Source organism: Neovison vison, chromosome 2 (assembly GCF_020171115.1).
Source record: "Neovison vison isolate M4711 chromosome 2, ASM_NN_V1, whole genome shotgun sequence".
NCBI classification, from domain to species: Eukaryota; Metazoa; Chordata; class Mammalia; order Carnivora; family Mustelidae; genus Neogale; species Neogale vison.
The window spans coordinates 239,511,389-239,529,230 of record NC_058092.1 but is presented as its reverse complement, the minus strand read 5'-3'; the positions used below and the strand labels follow the sequence as shown (position 1 = coordinate 239,529,230).

The following is a 17,842-nucleotide window of genomic DNA, read 5'->3' as shown; positions in this document are numbered from 1 at the left end:
TCCGACACGGGGCTCGATCTCATTACCTTGAGCTCAAGACCCGAGCCGGAATCAGGAGTCAGACACTTAACTGACTGTGCCACCCAGACGCCCAGGAGCCCCCTCCGTCTGAAAACCTTGTTTTCTGCTGCAGCCAGCAAGAATGTCTGTCTACCTGGAGTGCTGAGGCTGACAAGTAAGATGCTGCTGAATCTCGCCGTCCCCTGCCACACCAAACGGCAACATCCCCGAGGGCGGGGCTCACCCAGGACCTGGCTCGGTAAGGACCATGTCACCCCCTGGAATGACCCTTCATCCCTGAGGCCAAACTGGCAGGTCTTGGAGAACATTTCTTCCCAAGCCCACTTCTGAAGACATTCTAAGTACTTGCCGCTTCTTCCTGTCAGCCACAAGTGGTCCAAGCGAAGGGAGCGCACCGGGGCCGGTGAGACGTCCCTCTGGCTCTCGGAGCCATGGGCCAGTGCCCAGAGATGTCGGACGGCTCGCAGGGGCGTCTGGCTGGAGGCTCGTTCGTGTCTGCTCTGCACTCATTCGAGCAAGAGAGTCAACTGATCCGCTGCAAGGACCCCCTCTCCTGGGACCTGGTGTGTGGCTCGTGGGGAAAGGTGGTCCCAAAGCTTGGTCGTCTGGAGACAAGACCCTAAATCAGGGCCAGCACCGGGGTCCCCGGCACAGGAGACTCAGAAGGCCGGGGAGGCCTGCCTCGGAAATGCTGCCTCTGCTCCGGAAACAGCCGGCCTGAAGCCGACCCGGGAGAAGGCAGAGAACCAGAGTCCACCACCAGCAAGTGAACCTCGGGAAACGTTCCTGTGGGATTGAGCGCTAAACGCAGCCAACGCTGAAAACAGGAAACAGAACAATCAATGAACCAAAGATGGTCCTTTGGAAAAGTCAACAGAACTGACCAAGCCTTAGCTCGACTGACAAAAGGACGACGCAGAGCGACCGTTCCTGCCAACGCGGCAGACACAGAAAGACCCAAAGGCAGAGGGCGAGCGGCAGAGGGTAACCTGCGCGAAGAGTCGCACCGAGGGAGAGAGCCCCAGCGGAGCGACGGGGACGAGCGAAGCTGAAGGAGCGCCGGAAACCTGCGGGTCGTCGCCGGGAGAAACCGCAGCGGCCCCGAGCGGACAGAGGGCGCCCGCCGGCCGGACCGGGGCGCGGCGTCGGGCGGCGCGGAGACGCGTGGGGCCGTCCCCACCCGGACCGCGGCTGGCGCCTTGCAGAGAAGGACACACTCACCCCCGCCCCCGCGAGGCCGTGGGAGACACCCCGAGAGCCAACGGCCAGGACGCCGCTCCCCGAGCTCCGAGCCGCGGCGAAGCTCCCGGCGTTGACCCGGTGCGGTCGCGGCGCGAACAGGGCGCGGGAACAGAACCGGGAGGGACCTCCGCCGGGCGGTCGGGGGCTTTTCAACAAGGCTGCCGAGACGGCCCGGGGGCCGAAAAGTCCTTCCGGCAAACGATGCCGGGACAAGTAAGTGTCCACAGGCCGGGGAGCAGGGAGCACCGCGAACGCACAGCGCACGTCCCTGTAAGTCGAAGCGGACGAAGGCCCCGACGCGAGGGCCTGGGAGCCGAGACGGCGCGAGTCCGTGACCCCCTGGGCCCGCGCTCGCCCGGGCACAGCACCCGGAGCACGAGGGGCCGGACGGACACACGGACTCCATCGACGCTGGAGACGTCCGTGCCTCAGAGAGCGCGGCAAGAACGTGGGGACGCAACACGGGGCAGGAGAAGACGTCTGCCGACGGCACACCTGGAAGGAGCCTGGGACCCAGACAAACAACTCAACGATTCAGAAAGAATTTTTTTAGTGGGCGAAGGATGTGAATGACGTTTCTGCAAACCAGACCGACAGCGGCCCGGCGAGCACGAGGACAGACACGCTGTTGGCCGTCAGGCCACACACACGGAATCCGCTGGCTGCGCACCGGGAAGTCGGAATCAGGAAGATGGACCACACGCACGTTTAGACGTGGAGAAGGGGGGCCCTCGTGCGTGGCCGGTGGGGACACAAAATGGCGCAGCCGCCCCAGAGACGGTGTGGCGGCTCCTGGGCAAGTTAAGCTCCCGGTCCCCGTGTGACCCAGCAGTGACTCCCAGGTGTGCGCCCGAGGCCACTAAAAGCAAACATTCACACAACATACACACAAATGTTCCAGCGGCACCGCCAATAATGGCCAAGTGTCCATCAACGGACAAGGGGACACAGCCCAGGCCGGCCCACGACGGGACAGCATCCAGTCCTCAGAAGGGACGGAGCTGACACGCGTCGCCATGCAGACGAGGCTTGAAGCCGGACGGAAAACAACACGTAAGTCTGATGCCATTTCTAGAAAACCCCCAGAACAGGCCGATTCACAGACACAGAAGATCAGCGGCGGCCAGGACTCGGGGTGACCGCGGCCGGGAACCTGGTCTCCTGCAGGGCATGAGGTGTTCTAGGACTGCCTGCCCTTGCGCATACCTGTACGCACTGAGCGACACAAACAAAGAGCGAGGCTCAGGGTACGTGGCTTCTGTGTCCCTCGTCCAGTGACCGACGCCACAACCCATGCACCAGCGCACACCTCCAGACGCAAGTAAGTCTCCGGCACCGCACGGCTGCGGTCAGCGGCGCCCAGGCCGCGGGAAGTCTGGCCCTGAGGGAAGTCGCGGGGTGGCCGCCTGCCCACCACCCGCCCTCCCGGTACGAAGGCCGGGACACACTGCACGCGGCCAAGCGACCCTTCCCCTGAGGCCACTTCTCCTGACACTCGGCGGCACCTTGTCCCCTGGTCCCCAGGAATCCTCAAGATGGCAGGTCCCCGCTCAGGGAGCTCAGACAGCAGCAAGGGGACTTGCGTCCTGGTGACCCTCCCTGCCCCCGGTCACACCAACTCAGACAAGAGTGAGAAAAACCTACGTGACCCTCCACGAAAAGTACTAATGAGTGTCCTCAGACGCCTGCACACGGGGTCCCTCGTTCCAACCACGTTGCTTACGGGGGTTCCGTGAGCCGAGGGCCACCCCCCGCCAGCGCTTCGCTGTGCTGCCAGGAGTGACCCGCGGCCCCACGCCCCCAGGGCTCCACGCACACTCGCGTGCCACCCAACCGGAGGCAGAGGCCCCTTCCATCCCTGAGTGCCCACGCCTCGTCCGCGCTGCCCAGGCCCGGCTCTGGCCCGGCTCGGGAGCAGTGGGGTGCCGATCACGCGCGCGCTGGGGGGCACCGACACATTTTGTGACGTCAGCACAGCGGAGGAGGTCGGCTTCTGTGTGACAAGGTGGGGCCAGCGCAGGCTCCGTCTGCCCTGGGCCCTGCCCCCCGCACACGCACCCAGGCCTGACGGCCCCACGGGCGCTGGCAACGCAGACCCCCAGTCGGGCCCCCCAACCTGGGAACCGGACTTTCTCCATGGAAGGCAGCACAGCGCTGGAGGCCCGCGTACGCCCAGCAGGAAAGGGCGCGTCCACTCTCACAAATGGTAAAACTCTGTCCCCGTGCGCAGTGACGATTCCTAACGCAGCCGTCACCCCGTCTGTGCTGCGGCATGGAAAGCCATTCCAAACGGCACGCAAGATACGGACCACGCGTGGCTGGAAGCTTTTTGGGTCACGCCACTGGCTTTTTCCTTACAGAAGACTAAAGTTACCCAGGTTATCAAGGCTCACAGACATCCACTTTCTCCCAGAATCTAGGCTACGTCCCGGAGTCCCTGGTAGAATTTTCTGACCCTGAAAACAGATGTGGGAAGCTCCCTCCTCAGTGCCTCTCCGCCTGCCCTCCCCGGCTCCTCGGGAGGCACTGGCCACAAACCCTGTCCTTGAGGGGCTCACTTCCAAGGGCACGGACTGCCCCCACTGCATTTCCCTGGGCTATCTGGAGCTCCTGGCTCTTCCAGCCTGGCTCTGAGCAACCCCTTCCTCCCCTTCCGGACTGACTCACTTATCAGTAGTGCAAATGCGGACTGAGCTCAGGGAGCTCCAGGGGGCCCGGCGACCACACCTCTTCAAGGCCAGACCCGGGGATGACCGTGGGGCCAGGGCACCTGCCCTCTGGGTCTTCCTGCCGGGCTGCAGAGGGAGGGTCATCAGCCCCAGTCCCCCGTGCGCTGAAGGAGCAGGGCTCAAGCACCTTCAGACCCAGGCCACCTCTCGGCCCACAGTGCCTGGTTTCTGCTACTCACTGGCCACACCAGGCCATGCTGACCACACCGCCCACGCCAGCCCCACGGCTTCCCCAACAGGCCTGGCTCCCCATTTCCTGCCTCTGCTCCCGCCCTGCACAGGCCCCAGAGGCCACCTCTCCCTTACTTCTCCAACTGGCTCCCATGCCCAAGAGCTCAGGTCCAGGCCCTGGCCGCCTGCCCAGGAGGAGATCTGTGGTCTCTGGGCCTCTCTGGGCCTCCTAAGACACCCTCGAGTCCCTCTCCTGCCACAAGAGGCGGCTGGGGCAGCTGGGGGCCCCGAGGGTGAGCTGTGTGCCAGACTGCCCTGGTGTGAGGCCGCTCTGCCCCGAAGGTGGGCTGTGCATCATCCCAGTAAGATGGGAGCGGGAACTCCTGCCTCGGGGCGGGGGAGGCCCTGACCCAGTGCAAGGGGGGCCTCAGACAACGAACCCCAGCTCCGGCCTGCTGGCTCCCCACATCCCAGGACACCTGTCCTAAAATGCTCCTCCCCCCCAGGCCCCCTCTCAGGCCCCCTCTAGCCTCCTCAGTCCGAGGACCCTCGCTTCTCTGTCCATGCTCACCGCGACCCACAGCTTCTGGGCTTTTTCCCCGAGTCCTCTATGTCTCGGATGCGAGCGGGCAAGATGGACGTGAGGGACGGGCAGGAAAGGCACACCCAAGGGGCTGAAGGACAGCCCCCAGGTGCCCTCGAGACGCCCTGGCCTGCAGCCACTATGCCCCGCCAAGGCGAGAGCTGCCCCCAGAGGCAGGCAGGGGGAGAGCTGCTGGGAGCATCGGTGTGGGCAGAGCTGGGGTGCTCCCTGCCAAGGCACCAGCCCCCAGACAAGGGCCCAGCCCTGAGGACACCCTTACTAAGCCCGGGGCCGCCGGAACCATGCTATGCACAGCCCCTAAAAATGAGCTCCAGGCCCTCACAGCAACACACCTGCGAGCATGGCCAAGGCTGAAGCCGGACATCAGAGCAGAACCACCCAGAGCCCAGGAGCCCAGATCTCCTGCCCCAAAACTCTTCGCTGGCAGCACCAAGCATGCCTGGGCTATGGCAGGGAGGACACAGCCCCAGGCCTTTAAAAATGTAGGTGAGACCCCACCTGGCCCCAGTGGCCGTCTGGACAGTCCCTGAATTGGCCACTGGGGCGCTGCTCTGGTCTCCGTGGCCGGTCAGCCCCTGCCGCTCACCCACACCCTGCGGGCGGCTCCGATGAGCACCGCCCCCCCAAGCAGCCCAGCCGCCTGCCTTCCACCTGCACGGCGTGCACAGCGCGAGACACAGCACGGAGGGAGGCGACGGCGTTACAGCAAAAACAGGAAGTTGCAAAAGATCTGAAAAACCGTAAGTGATGAAGGAGAAAAAAGCAAGACACGCGTCCCCACTAATTTGTCTTTCTTAACAGAACGACTCCAGCAGAACGTAAGTCCCCCAATGCCCCGAATTACCGTTCAGCGAGGGGCATGGTCTGCACGCAGGCGCCGGGCGACCACTGGCTGAGCCGGACAGAGGACGTGCTCCCCGACGCACCCCAATTAAGCCTGGGGCCCAGAACTGGTACGGGACCCTGAGAGCACGTGGAGGGCACCCAAAGGCTCACTGGGACGGTGGCTCTGTCCGTTCAGCGCCCGGTGGCTGCCTCTCGGTGCCCCGCCTCCCACAGGCTCTGCACAAACATGTCTCGCCGGGGTTTCAAAAGCACTGACCCGCAACCCAGACCTCAGCCCCGTCGCAGCAGGCCTGCCCCGTGTGTCAGAACCGTCCCCAGCCCCACTGCGCCCTCCTCTTCTGGAGCCGGCAGGAGCCCACCGACGGGCACAAGAGCACACGTGCTCCGAACTGGGGTCAGGCTGCTGCTTCCTGTCGCCTCTGGTCCTGGCAGGACCCCTGGACTGAGGAGGAATGCGGCTAAAGAAAGCCCCTCATCTGGACGGACCCAGTGCAGCCCCCTCCCAGGCAGGCCACAGGCCCTGAGCACAGGACGGGCCTCACGTGAAGCTGGCCAGGCCCTGCCATGGGCAAGCATTCTGGGGCAACTTCGGGAACACAGCCGCCCAGTCCCCGAAGTTGTCCACCAGAGAGCGTCCCGGCTGAGCAGCTGCGTGCGCCGTGGGGTAAATGACATCCCCGCCTCAGAGCTGCAGACCCCGACGCCCCGGCACCTCGGAGAGAAAGGGCAACAGGGCAGGGACTGCGTCTGAGGGGCCGTCACGCCCCGAGGCTGGGAGAAGGAATTGACCCGCCAGAAGCACTGCCCCCACGGGGGCCGGTGTCCTCCGCATCCACGGCAGCAGGAGGGGAGGCCGCGGAGGTCACCACTGCTTCCTCTTCCAGACTGACCCCTGACCCCGGGACTCAGCACCAGCCCCCCACGGATGCTCCGCCCACACCCGCACCGAGCTGTGGGCAGAGAGGCTGAGTCCCGGGAGCCAAGGGTGGCCCGGGAGGCCCCAGCACAGCTGTCCAGGCTCCTCACCTGCCGACCGTACTCGAGGGCACGACACCAGCCCACGGACCGTCCGCCCTCTTGGGAGGTCCCGGCATCCCATGTGCCTGACCCAGGGAGGGCAAAGCGCAGCCACAGCCCCGGGGGGCCCCGTCCGCGGCAGCCCACGGCCGCCCGGACAACCTCGCCGGCGGCCACCAGCTGCGGTGCCACGGTCGCGGCGCTGCTGCAACGGACCACCGGCGGCCACCTGTCCTTCACAGGCCGAGGCCAGAAAACGCGCCTGACGAACACAGAGGACTCCTCCCCACCCCCGCAGCAGAAGGCATCCAGCCCCGTGTCCCCCAGCCACCTCGGCCCCACGCGGCATCGGGACGTGCATGCGGCCACGGCTTCAGGGCAGGGAGGCAGGGCCGGCGGAGATGCGACCAGCGGCGCAGACGAGGGTTCACAGCGGCCCAAGCCGGAAACGATGCTGTCCACCCACCGGTGGGGGACAGCTGGGGGCACGCGCCTCACGGCACCGCGCTAGGCCTGAGAGGGGACGGAAGTGCCGACGCGAACATCAGCGCGGGCGGAAAACCGAGGCCCGGCGTGAGGACCGCCACGAGATCCCGCCAGCTGAGACGCGCTGGAGGGAAAATTCTGGAGACGGAGGCAGAGCCGTGGCACCGAGAGCCACGAGGGACGTGCCCAGAGAGGAGCGTGGGGTGAGCCGAGCCACTGCCGACGCCTCCCAAAGTCACTGAGCCACACGCGTGCGCGGCGTGGACTGTGTGACATGCAGACGGTCCCTCGGCAAAACGGCAGCAAGAAGAGCAGGCCTGCACCCCCGCCCTGGCCAGGACCCCCCTCCCGAGCCGGCGGAACGCTCTGATGCGGCCGGGGAGCCGGCAGGCCCGCAGCCCTCGGGATCCCTCCAGCCACCCGGCAGAACCCCACAGCCCACCCCGCAGCGGCCGCGTCCCGGGAGGCCGCGCACTGCGACAGGCTGGGATGCGGTGACGGCCAGCGAGCCTGAAAACACCGCGTGACAGGAGGGGAAGGAGGGACCGTGCGGCACCGAGCCGGTCACCGTGCGCCCGCCCCAGCAGGGCCCGCGAAGTTCTGCACTGGGAGCCCAACGGGCCTGCTCAGAGCAGCAGCCTCCGCTGAAGCACAACCGGGAAAGCTCGTCCTGGCGGGGCATCGGAGCCCCACGCTGCCACAGGGGCTCGGTGGGGAAAGGGGGCTCAGGAAGGCCAGTAGGGACGGTGAAGGGGCAGCCGGCACGTGTGCCGGACCTCCAGAGCCGCGGAGGCTGCGGGCACGCCACGGGCGAGAGCAGGAGGCTCCTCTGGGGTGACCCTGGGCGGCACAACCGGCGCTCCCGTCAGCCGGACACAGGAGCCCACGCGCAGCGGACAGCAGACGGACCAAGCCGGCAGCCCGGGCACAAGGAAGGAAGCCTGCGGTGGGCAGAAGGGGACAGAGACCTCGAAGGAAGGGGCCTGGGCCCAGCTGGCAGCACCCATACCTCACCCTGCCGGGCTCCCTCCCTACCTGCCCCAGCCCCCCGTGCCGGCGGGCATTCCTGCCTTCCTGATGTGCCAGCGGGGGAGGGGCAGCCGACACGCCCTCAGTCACACGGGACGCACGGCACACTCCAGCCCCACACCTCCCTGTCACCACGAGCCCCTGCGGACCCCGACACATGGCCTCGTGACAGCACTGAGGGCGGAATCCCTGCCACCGAGCCCCAGGCCTGGCCATGCCTCCCGTTGTAAACGTCCGGTTCCTAGAATAACAGCAAGTGGCTCAGGGACCCTGAGACGTGGGCAGAAAAGGAGGGCGCCTGGGCCCAGGCCGGCGAGCCCTGGACCAGAGCCAGGGCTGGACTCCGCCCCGGGGAAGAGAGTCCGTGGCCTCCAGGATGCAGCGCCAGGCCGGCTCCCGTGCTCGCGGCCCAGAGCAAGGGCAGGGCAGGATGGACGGCCCGGCGCCGCGCGGGGTGCAGAGGACACAGACTCCTGATGGGCTCCAAGGCAGCTCACTCAGGGAGGGGACTCTGAGAAGGTCCCCAACACCACCATGTTCTGCTCAGAGGAGGGAGCGCAGCCCCGGCCTCCCCGTCCCCACGAGCCCCCAGCCCCAAAGGGCCTCAGCCCCCGTCAGTGAAGGGGGAGAAGACGAGGGCCCTGGGCTCACAACAACCCACCTGAGGGTCCCGATTTAAGGGACGGCTGGGGATGAGGTTGAATGAGTCACCAAAGGGAAACCCCAAACCCGGGCCAGCATCGTCCTCGAGCCTGCGTGTCACTGGCGTCCTTACCTGTGACCCAGAAAAGCCCCTTCTGTGTGCGGGCACCGAGAGCAGCCGCCAGGCAGAGCCCCCGTCATCCCTGACCCGTCATCCCTGACCCGCTTCCCCCGTCCCCACCCAGAGCCGCCGTCCAGGCCCGGGCCAGCTCCCACAGGGCCCCAGGCCGCTCACACGGACTGCTCCAGCCCCTGGACAGCACGGCTCCCCAGACAGGGCCGCCCTAGCCCTGCCCGTCCTGCGACAGACGCGTCAGCTGTCCTGCACGCAGCTGGTCCCAGTGGCCATCCTGCCCCGGTGCCTTTTCTACGGCCCAAAACAGACCTGGAAAACTCGAAGTCGTGGACAGCAGTGGGGCACCCTCTCCAGCGCCGTCGTCAGAGGCCACGCAGAGGCAGGGACGGGGAGGACAGCGTCCCCAGATGCTCTCCCCACACACAGGCCTGCGCACGTCGCCCGGCCCGCCCGGCCCACACACAAGCCGCCCCAAACCCTCCTGCCCTGTGTTGACGGGGGTCGTCATGCGGTCCCATCTCTGGACTAACACTTTCATGCCCTGAAAAAGCCAGCGGCCGTCACCCTGGTCCACTTTCAGTGTAACCGGACAAGCTGCTGCTTTTTCCTCTGCTCGTTTTCGGTCAGAAACCCCGGCGGCCTCCTCGGTGTCTCCGTCAGTGTGCGCACGGCCGTCTGAGCTTTCCCACGTGCCCAAGCCCACGCCTGGAGTGGACCGGCTCAGCACCTGCCCCTGCTTCTGAAGAGCCCAGTACCTGGACAGTTCCTGGGCTCCGACACTCAGAAACACCATCTGCTCCCCTGAAAGGGAGGCTCCGGGAAGGGGCCCGCGGCTCCACAGGGAGAACGCGGGGCTGCGGAGCAGAGACTGCCCCCAAGAAGGAAGCGTGCCACGGGGCAGCCGTCCCGGGCCTGGCCAGGCAGAAACCGGGCCCAAGCCTACAGGCCAGCTACTACCCCCAGCATCGAGGCGGGACAGTCTCCGATGCCCTAATTAACGAAGCGGCAACAGAAGACAGAAGTCACAGTCAGTGTGTGTTCACCGTGGGAACGTTGTCTCTGCCGCCCCTCTTCCCCAGCCGCTGCAACCCCGCTCTGTAAGCTCACTCATGTTGGGAGGGCCTGGGGAAACATGGGGAAAACAGGGCTGCGTCCCCAGAAGCGACGACAGACGGGTGACCGAGACACCACCCAGACCCTCCAATGCCCTTCCGACCAGCCGCCTGACCCTGTGCCCACCCCACCGACCGGACTGCAAGCTAGACACAGCCCACCTCCCGACAGGGGACCCTCCTACCCACTCCCCACTCCGCTGCCCGCAGGAGCAGACACACGCGCCCGCCGTCCCTTAGCGAGATGCCCGCACTCCGCCTGCTCACCGCCCTTCCGGGTCACACAGGAGGCTCCAGAAGGGCAATCCGTGGGGAGGCAGGCCTGGTCCAATTTCTGTAACTTCCAGACTGGACCCGGCACATCACGGGGTCACAGCTCCGCACAGGTCTCTCCCTAAAACCCGCGCACCACCAGTGACGGACCCAGGGTGGCGCTGGACCCCCTCTCCTGCTCTCTCGCTCCCAGAAGGGCACGCTGGGGACACTGTGTGCGATGCGGGCTCTGGACCCAAGTGCGGGGCCTCTCCCAGGGACGCCCACCAGAGGGCAACTTCTCGGAGCCATCCAGGCCGGGAGGCAGTGACACAGGTGTCTCTCAGTGTGAACACCAGCGAGCCCTCCGGCCGCGTTCCCTGCGCTGGACTCGAAGCACACAGAACACTGGACACAGACGTGCTACCCCGTGCGGTGGACAGCAGCCCTCAGCAGCCTGACAGACACCGGAAACGCCGAGGACGCCGGTGAGTGCAGAGGACACCGCGTCACCGCGAGCTCAGAGGCTGCTGGACCCAGCCGGGGACCCCATGTCGGCAAGAGGGACGGGACGCAGGTGTGGCCTGCACACAGGTCGTCGGCGTGTCCAAGACCGTCCAAGGCCGGCACGACATGCTGTTTGTCCAGGGTGAGCAGAGGTGTCCGGGTGCCGAGGCCGTTTCCTGAGCAGCAGCAGCACCAAAGCCACACCAGGCTCTGGACCCCCGCCCCATTTGTGGGAATGGGCGGATCCGCGACTACAAAGAGGCCTGCGCTCCGGCAAACAGACCAAATTTCTACAGGGAAAGTACACTGACGTCTCGGGTCACAGGCAACAATGCAAAAAAAAAAAAAAAAAATTGCTAAGCCCCTGCCTTCTTGGGCTGTCCCCATGGGACACGGGGGCTGGGGGAGCCCAGGAGGCTGGCTGGGAGGCCCGGCCCGGCCCCCACCCCTGCACCTCACACACCGCAGCCTGCTTCGGGGCTGTGAGACGGCGCCGACACCACGACTTCGGAAACCTGACAGCCGCAAGCTCATTGATGAGAACCCCCCACCGTGTCCCGCGCCGGCAGCGAGCACGGGCTTTCCCAGGAGCTGATCCCACCACGCTACAGGCTGAGCCCCGGGCCTGGGTCTCCCTCCTGCCTCCTGCGACCCGCATGGACACGGTCCTTCAAGACCTGAGTCCAGACAAGCACCACAGAAGTGAGTGTGGCTGCAGAAAGGCAGCCAGGGCCGGGTGGGGTGAGGGGGACAGCCCAAAGCAGGGGCGTCCACGCAGCCCAGGAAAAAGCCTCTGAAGAAGGATGTCAAGGCCAGGAGGACGGGAAGCAGCAAGAGCCTTGGAACACGGCTCAGGGAAGGTGGAACGGTACAGACGCTGGGCCGCGATGGTCAGTCCCTCCAAAGGTTAAACATGGAGTCACCAAAAAGCAAGCAGCTCCCCTCCTGGGCACGCGCCTGGGAGAAACGAAAACGCGCGCACCAAGCTCAGGGCAGCGCTCTGTGCAACGGGCAGGCCGTGGGGACAGACGTGGGGACGGCCCCACGCCCAGCAGCGGACAGCGGGTTGACCAACCGCAGTGAGTCCTGCGGGGGCAGGGCTCAGGCAGACGACGGAAAGCAGCGCCGACACCCGCTCCGTCATCCACTCTGAAAACTTCATGCCCAGCAAGCGGAGCCAGACACAAAGGGCCACCTACGGGACAGTGACGTGAGACGCCCTGAATAAGGAAATCCCCGAAGGCCAGAGGAGCCTGCTGACTTCAAGGCGGGGGGGCTGCCAAGGGACCTTCCTGGTTCAAGCACAAAACAGGCTCTAGAATGGACGGGTGACAGTGGCACGGTGTGCGACGTGCAGAAAACCACTGATTCGGAGCCACCAGCTTTGTGCGGTGACGTGTAGGACCCCGGAATGGCGTCTCGGTGAAGCCGTCGCCAGAGGGCCTGCAGGAGCAGAGACCGTGCTGTCAGAGGCCACCCAGAGCCAGGGAGACGGCCGGGAACGGACAGCAGCCCTCCAGCTCAAGGCCCCGCGGACTCCACCAGCTCGCGTGACCATGTGCCGGGCCAGGAGCAGGGGGAGACGGCGAAAGGCAGGCAGTAGCGGCGGCCCCACACGCGGCACGAGCTGGGGGACGTGGAGTCCGGGGAGCTTTCAGGGTGGGATGGGAGCACGGGGCAGAGAGAGACAAACTGACGGTACAGGACAGAGGAGGGCCACGGGGCCCGGGAGAGGGTCCCCCAGACACCTCCTGTGGGAAAGGCCCCAGAGGGTGCGGCCAGCTCGCCGGTTCCCCAGAACTCGTGGCACAACGAACTGCTCAGCAGGCTCTGGGGAGACCCGCGAAAAGGGGAACCAGCTCAGAACGGACGCAACTCCGACTATGCGCGGACAAAGGCCATGCAGGCAGAGCCCCAAGGGCAAGCCGAGCGCTCGGAACCCTGCCACTCCACGAAGTGCCTTTCCCAGGAAACAGCTTTGCCACCTCAGACCGGGGCGGGGACGGGGGACGGGGGGGTGTGCCCAGCTCTCCAACCTCAGCCCCAAGAATTCACCTTCTGGGTTCATTTCTAGCAATAACATTAAGAACAAAGAGCCAGAAACCTCCCTTGTCAAAAATCCAGCCATCTCACGCCTAAGCATGAGGCAGGCGGCCCTGGTGGCCCCTCTCCAGGAGAAGGGGTGGTGACAACGGGGTCTAACCCGGGGCTGGAAGAGCCACGGGGCTCTCGAGACGCGACCTGGCAGTTGCTGCAAACCTGGAGAAGCCGCCCCTCGGTGCCCCCAGCAGGGAGGTGCTCGTGTACGTTCAGGAAGGGCCACCAGCGAGGACCGAGAGCCTCAGAGTGAAGCCCAGGAGGCCTGGCCTGGAGTCCACCAGGTCCCAGCCATGCTCACAGCAACACTACACAACAGTCTCCTCTTCCCGGCCTCAGCGTCCTGAGTGACCGGCAGAACTTTCCAGAGCATGATGTGTGATGACATCACCGTTCTGACCACTAAAGCGTGAGCTCGGTTTCTGCTTCTCTCAGGATCTACCTAACGACGTGGTGCAAACACGGGTGGTCATAACCCCGAAACCAGGAGCTCTTCGGGGGTTCCCCACCACCGTCCATCCTCCAAGGGTGAGAACCACGGTGGGGCGGCTGTTCACAGCCCCTCCCGGGTAACTTCGCAAGGGCGGGGCAACCGGAGGGCCCTCGGGAAGGACCACACGCCAGCCACGCTCGGGCGGGGGGGACATGAGCCAGGGGCAATGATGAGAAAAGAGCCTCCAGAGGGTCACCTGCTGACGGGGCAAGGCTGCCCGAGTTCAGAAGCACAGACGTGTGTGGCCTTCACGGCGCACCGTGCCTGTGTCTCCCTCAGACGTCCCTCCCCACGACGACCAAGCCGGCAAGAAAGCATCCCTTCCCGGGCCCAGCCCCCTTCTGCTGGAGGCATGCCGTGCGCAGAGCCACTGGGCAGATCTGCTGAAACCTGCACTACACCAAGGAACCAACACCCCTGCACTCGAGACTGCTCTCCCCCGCCAGGCCCCCTGCAAAATGCAGCAGCACACGGCTCCCAGCCACAGTGGGCGCCCCAGAGTGTGGGGGAGCCTGCGAGCGCCCACCTGCTGCTCCCCGTGCCACGGAGGGAGGACGCCTGCCACCCCCAAGGCTGAGCTCCACTGGCGAGAAACCTACGGGTTCCAGGCAGGTCCTCGTCCGCGGGCCCGCACATGGAACCGATCCTGCAGAATCACCCCGTGTGCTGTTTACCACAACGAATGCCCCTCCCAGATGCAAACGTGATGCGAAACTCCATACAGCCTTCAAGAAAAATGAAAATTCAGAGAGAACGTGTTGGCAAACAAAAGCAAATTAAGTGACCCGTGTTGACGCCAGCAGAGAGAAGTGTGTGAGCGCAGCTGAGACGCAGCGAACGCGCTAGAACGCGGAATCAAAGATTACTGGAAAGAATGTTTGCACAGCAAAATTCTCTTCCCTTTGAGACTGCAATGCCCCACCATGCTTAATTTTCCTGACATTTCTGAGGCTTTGAAGCCTCAGCTAACGGATCTGAATCATCTGAGCAAAACCATGTCACAGCGGCGTGTTACTGGAAAGCCGAGAATAGACGGCTAAATATACAGACACGCGCCAGGACGGGACCCTTGTGCAGAAGACGATCCAACGAGGAGCCGCGGGACGCTGTCCGAGGGGCACGGGGAGGACAGCTCGCCGGCAGCGGGGAAGCCGATCGCGGACGCCTGGAAGTTAAAATAAGAAAAACACGAAAACGGCACCGACTCCGTGTCAAGGAAAGCAAGCCGAGCCCGCCCATGACCTTAGAGCTTACTGAAACACTTCACCCGTGCCTGCTGCCGGCAAAGGAAGGCTCGGCAGGACGCCAGGCCTTCTCCCGGAATCCAAGTCATGCCTGTATCACTGGACCGGCCCACGCCCACTGCTCACCTAGCGCGGCCGCCACAGGCTCCATCTGTGCCATCGCCCTTTCTTCCTAAACAAGCACGCCACTTGGAGCCGCAGCCTGCTGTATTTGGGTTGGCAGCGCGAGCACCAACAGCGGGTGGCACCACGGCTCCGGCAGCGAACTAGGTCAGCCCGGGCCTGCCTCGAGAGCTCCAGAAGCCCCAGTCCCCGGCTCCCACAGCTCCCCATGGCCCAGCAGCGGCCGCCCTGGGCGCCTGGGCGGGAGGCCCCAGAGGTAAAGGCCTGGACAGTCACATCCCTTCTTTGGCCTTGAAAAGCTCGCCGGCATCTTTCTCTTCCATAAACAAGAAACAGAGTGTTCTCTAGGGCTTGCCACAGCCGCCCTGGTTGGAGAACTAGACAGATACTAAGTTACGGGGTAAAACCGGGGCGCCCAGCACGGAGCCACACACAGCCGGCCAGTGCAGCCCAGCGCGGGGGACTAGCCCACCGGCCAGGGGCGGGGTCAGGAGGCCAGAACTCAGGGGTCAGGGTTCTGGGCTCAACAGTCCGGGACAAGAGTTGGGGCCAGGGTTGTGGTTTGGGGCCAATGCACAAGGGTCCTCAGATCAGGATTTGGGGACCTTGGACAGGGATTAGAATCCAAGTTTTGGGCCCTGGGTTCCGGCGGGGCTCTGAGGTCAGGGTTCAGCCTATGCAGTCTGGAGGCCAGGGATGGGGGACCTGGATTCCAAGGTTCGGGGCAGGGCTCAGGGCTCAGGGCACCGGGTGTTCAGGGTCTCAGGATTTGGGGGTACCAGGATCTGAAGGGCCCAGATCCAGCGTCCAGGTCCTGGGGTCTGAGACTCAGGGTTTCAGTCGAGAACCTGGGACTCGGGGGCTCCGGGACGGGGACCGGGACCTGGGGGCCAGGTTCCGGGGGGGCTCGCGGATCAGAGCTGGGGCCCAGGTCCGGATCGCGGGGGCCCGGGGGCCCCAGGGCTCGGGGTCGGCGCGGGGTCGGGGTCCGGCCGCCGGGCACTTACGTCGTCGAAGAGGGAGCCCACGTTGGCCGTGACCAGCAGCACCGCGGTGCCCGGGGAGGCCGCCTTCCCCGCCATCGTGGCCTGGGCCGGCGGCGGCCGCTCGCGCGGGGCCGGTCGGTTGGGGTCTCCGCGGGCCGCGGCGTCAGCTGCGCCGGGGGGCGGCCCCGGGGCGCATCGCGGGCTCGGCGGGTCGGGCCGGGCCTGGCCGGGGTCTGGCCGCGCGCGCGCTCGCTCGCTCGCCCTCGCTGCTCCGCGGCCCCGCGCCCGTCGCTCTCCTCCCGCGCCTCACCGCGGCCCGCGCGCAGCCATTAGGATCGCCGCCGCCGAAGTTCCCGCAGCCGCTGCCGCCGCCGCCGCTGCCGCCGCCGCCGAGGCCAGTCCCGCCCGGAGCCGGGGGGCGGGGCGTGCGCGGGGCGGGGCGTGCGTGGGAGGGGCGGGACCTCGGGCAGGCTGCCCGGGAGGGACCGGGAGGGGCGGGGCGGCTGGAGAAGGCGGGGCCTGGGACGGGGCGTGGACGGAAGGGGCGGGGCCACTGGGAGTGGGTCCGGGACCGCAGAGAGGCCGAGGGCGGGGGCAGGACCTGCGCGGGGCTCTCCTGCGTCGGCCCGGGCTTCTCCTCGGCCGCCCTCCCGACCCTCGCCCCGCCCCGCGCTGAGGCCGCGCACTGTCTCCGCCCCCCGCACTCCTGTGACGTCACGGTCCGGCAGCCGCCGTGCTTCTTAAAGGGGCCGCGCGCGACCGTGCTTCTTAAAGGGGCCGCGCGCGGACCCGCAGTCAGCGATGCGGGAGCAGAGGGGCTGGCGGGGGGGCGGTGGTCGTGTGGCCCGCGCCTGAGCCACGAGCGTGGAAGGCGGAGGCCGGGGACATTTTATTAACTCACAGGCCGCGTGGGCCCCCGCCCAAGGTGGGCTTCAGAGGGTCGCGGAGCGGGACAGCGAGCGGCGCAGGAGGGAGGCGGGCGGGGGTCTCGGGCCCCGGACCCTGAGAGGGGGGTCCTCGGGCGGGGGCGCGGGCTGGAGACGGGGCTCTCGGGGAGGGGGGCGTGGTCGGGACGGGGGCCGCGGGAGCGGGGTCCCAAGGCGGGGTCGCGCGGGCTCGGGGCTCGGGGTCCCCGGCGCGTTCCGGGCGCGTCTCTAGTTCTCGGGTGTCACCAGGGAGGCGTTTCGGGTGAGGCTGTCCACCGGCGCCTGGGCGCGCAGCAGGCCTCTGCGCCCGGCCCCTGCCCAGACCCGCCCCCGGGGAGCGGCTGGCGCTGGCTGGGACGGGGTGGCCGCCCGGCTGGCCTGCGCGCCCCTGACCCTGCCCAGATCGCGTGCGCGCCCCTGACCCTGCGGGTCGCTGGGGGCGGCCGGCAGCTGGGCCCTCCCGGAAGGCGTCTGGTCTGCAGGTAGCTGCGGGATTCTGCGGCTGCGACCGCCCGGGGCCTGCAGCAGACGCATCTGACTCAGAAACCCACGTTCGCTCCGCGGGGTGGCCGGCGGGCGGGTTCGTGCCCAGGGTCCTCCGGACGCCGAGGGGAAGCTGCAGCCTCCATCGTGGGGACGGCGTCTACACGGTAGTTGGGGTTGACGGAGGCCATAAAGGTGTCTCTTTCCCAAGACTCAGTGTCCTTGCAAGAAGAGCGCCAGAGCACATGCTGCCCCACACGCTCCGAATCCCAACAGAAATCAAAGAAGAGGCCATGTGAGTGGACAGAAGGTAGCCCTGGACAAGCCAGGAAGAGAGAACTTTCACCAGAAACCAGACCCTGTGGGAACGCGATCTCAGACGTGGGGCGTCCAGAAGGCGAGAAATAAATTTCCGCTGAGTAAAGGCACCTACTGTGTGTCATTCTGTGGTAACAGCCCAACCCTACCAGTAGGGCAGCTCCTGCTCACCTTCCTGCGAAACCCACCGCTGCTAAGGACACCGGCCATAGAGAGCAAATGGAGACACGTCCCCGACGTCCGGGCGGCTTCCTGAGAAGCCGGGTCGCCTCCTGCCCTGTCCTCAGGCTGTGTCTCTTCTCACACCTCTGCCCGCCTGGCCGAGGGCCTGAGCTGCGCGCAGGAGCCTGCTTCCCCGGCGACTGCCTGAATTAGACC

The 17,842-nt window shown here is 66.2% G+C and overlaps 1 protein-coding gene and 1 long non-coding RNA gene across 3 annotated transcripts in view; one reads left to right on the top strand and one right to left on the bottom strand.

Moving 5' to 3' along the window:
* INPP5A (inositol polyphosphate-5-phosphatase A) overlaps positions 1 to 15,910 on the bottom strand; it is a 157,449-nt gene extending 141,539 nt beyond the window's left edge. The window contains exon 1 of one of the 2 annotated variants that reach the window (XM_044240766.1): positions 15,759 to 15,910. In XM_044240766.1, coding sequence (XP_044096701.1) covers positions 15,759 to 15,833 — 75 coding nt within the window. In that variant the 5' untranslated portion in view covers positions 15,834 to 15,910. The remainder of the gene's footprint in view (positions 1 to 15,758) is intronic. The other variant, XM_044240767.1, reaches the window with a different exon arrangement.
* A 690-nt stretch (positions 15,911 to 16,600) lies between these two features.
* LOC122899054 lies at positions 16,601 to 17,574 on the top strand. The gene is made up of 2 exons (XR_006383094.1): positions 16,601 to 16,662; positions 17,358 to 17,574. It is a non-coding gene; the product is annotated as an uncharacterized LOC122899054 (long non-coding RNA).
* Positions 17,575 to 17,842: the final 268 nt, after the last annotated feature.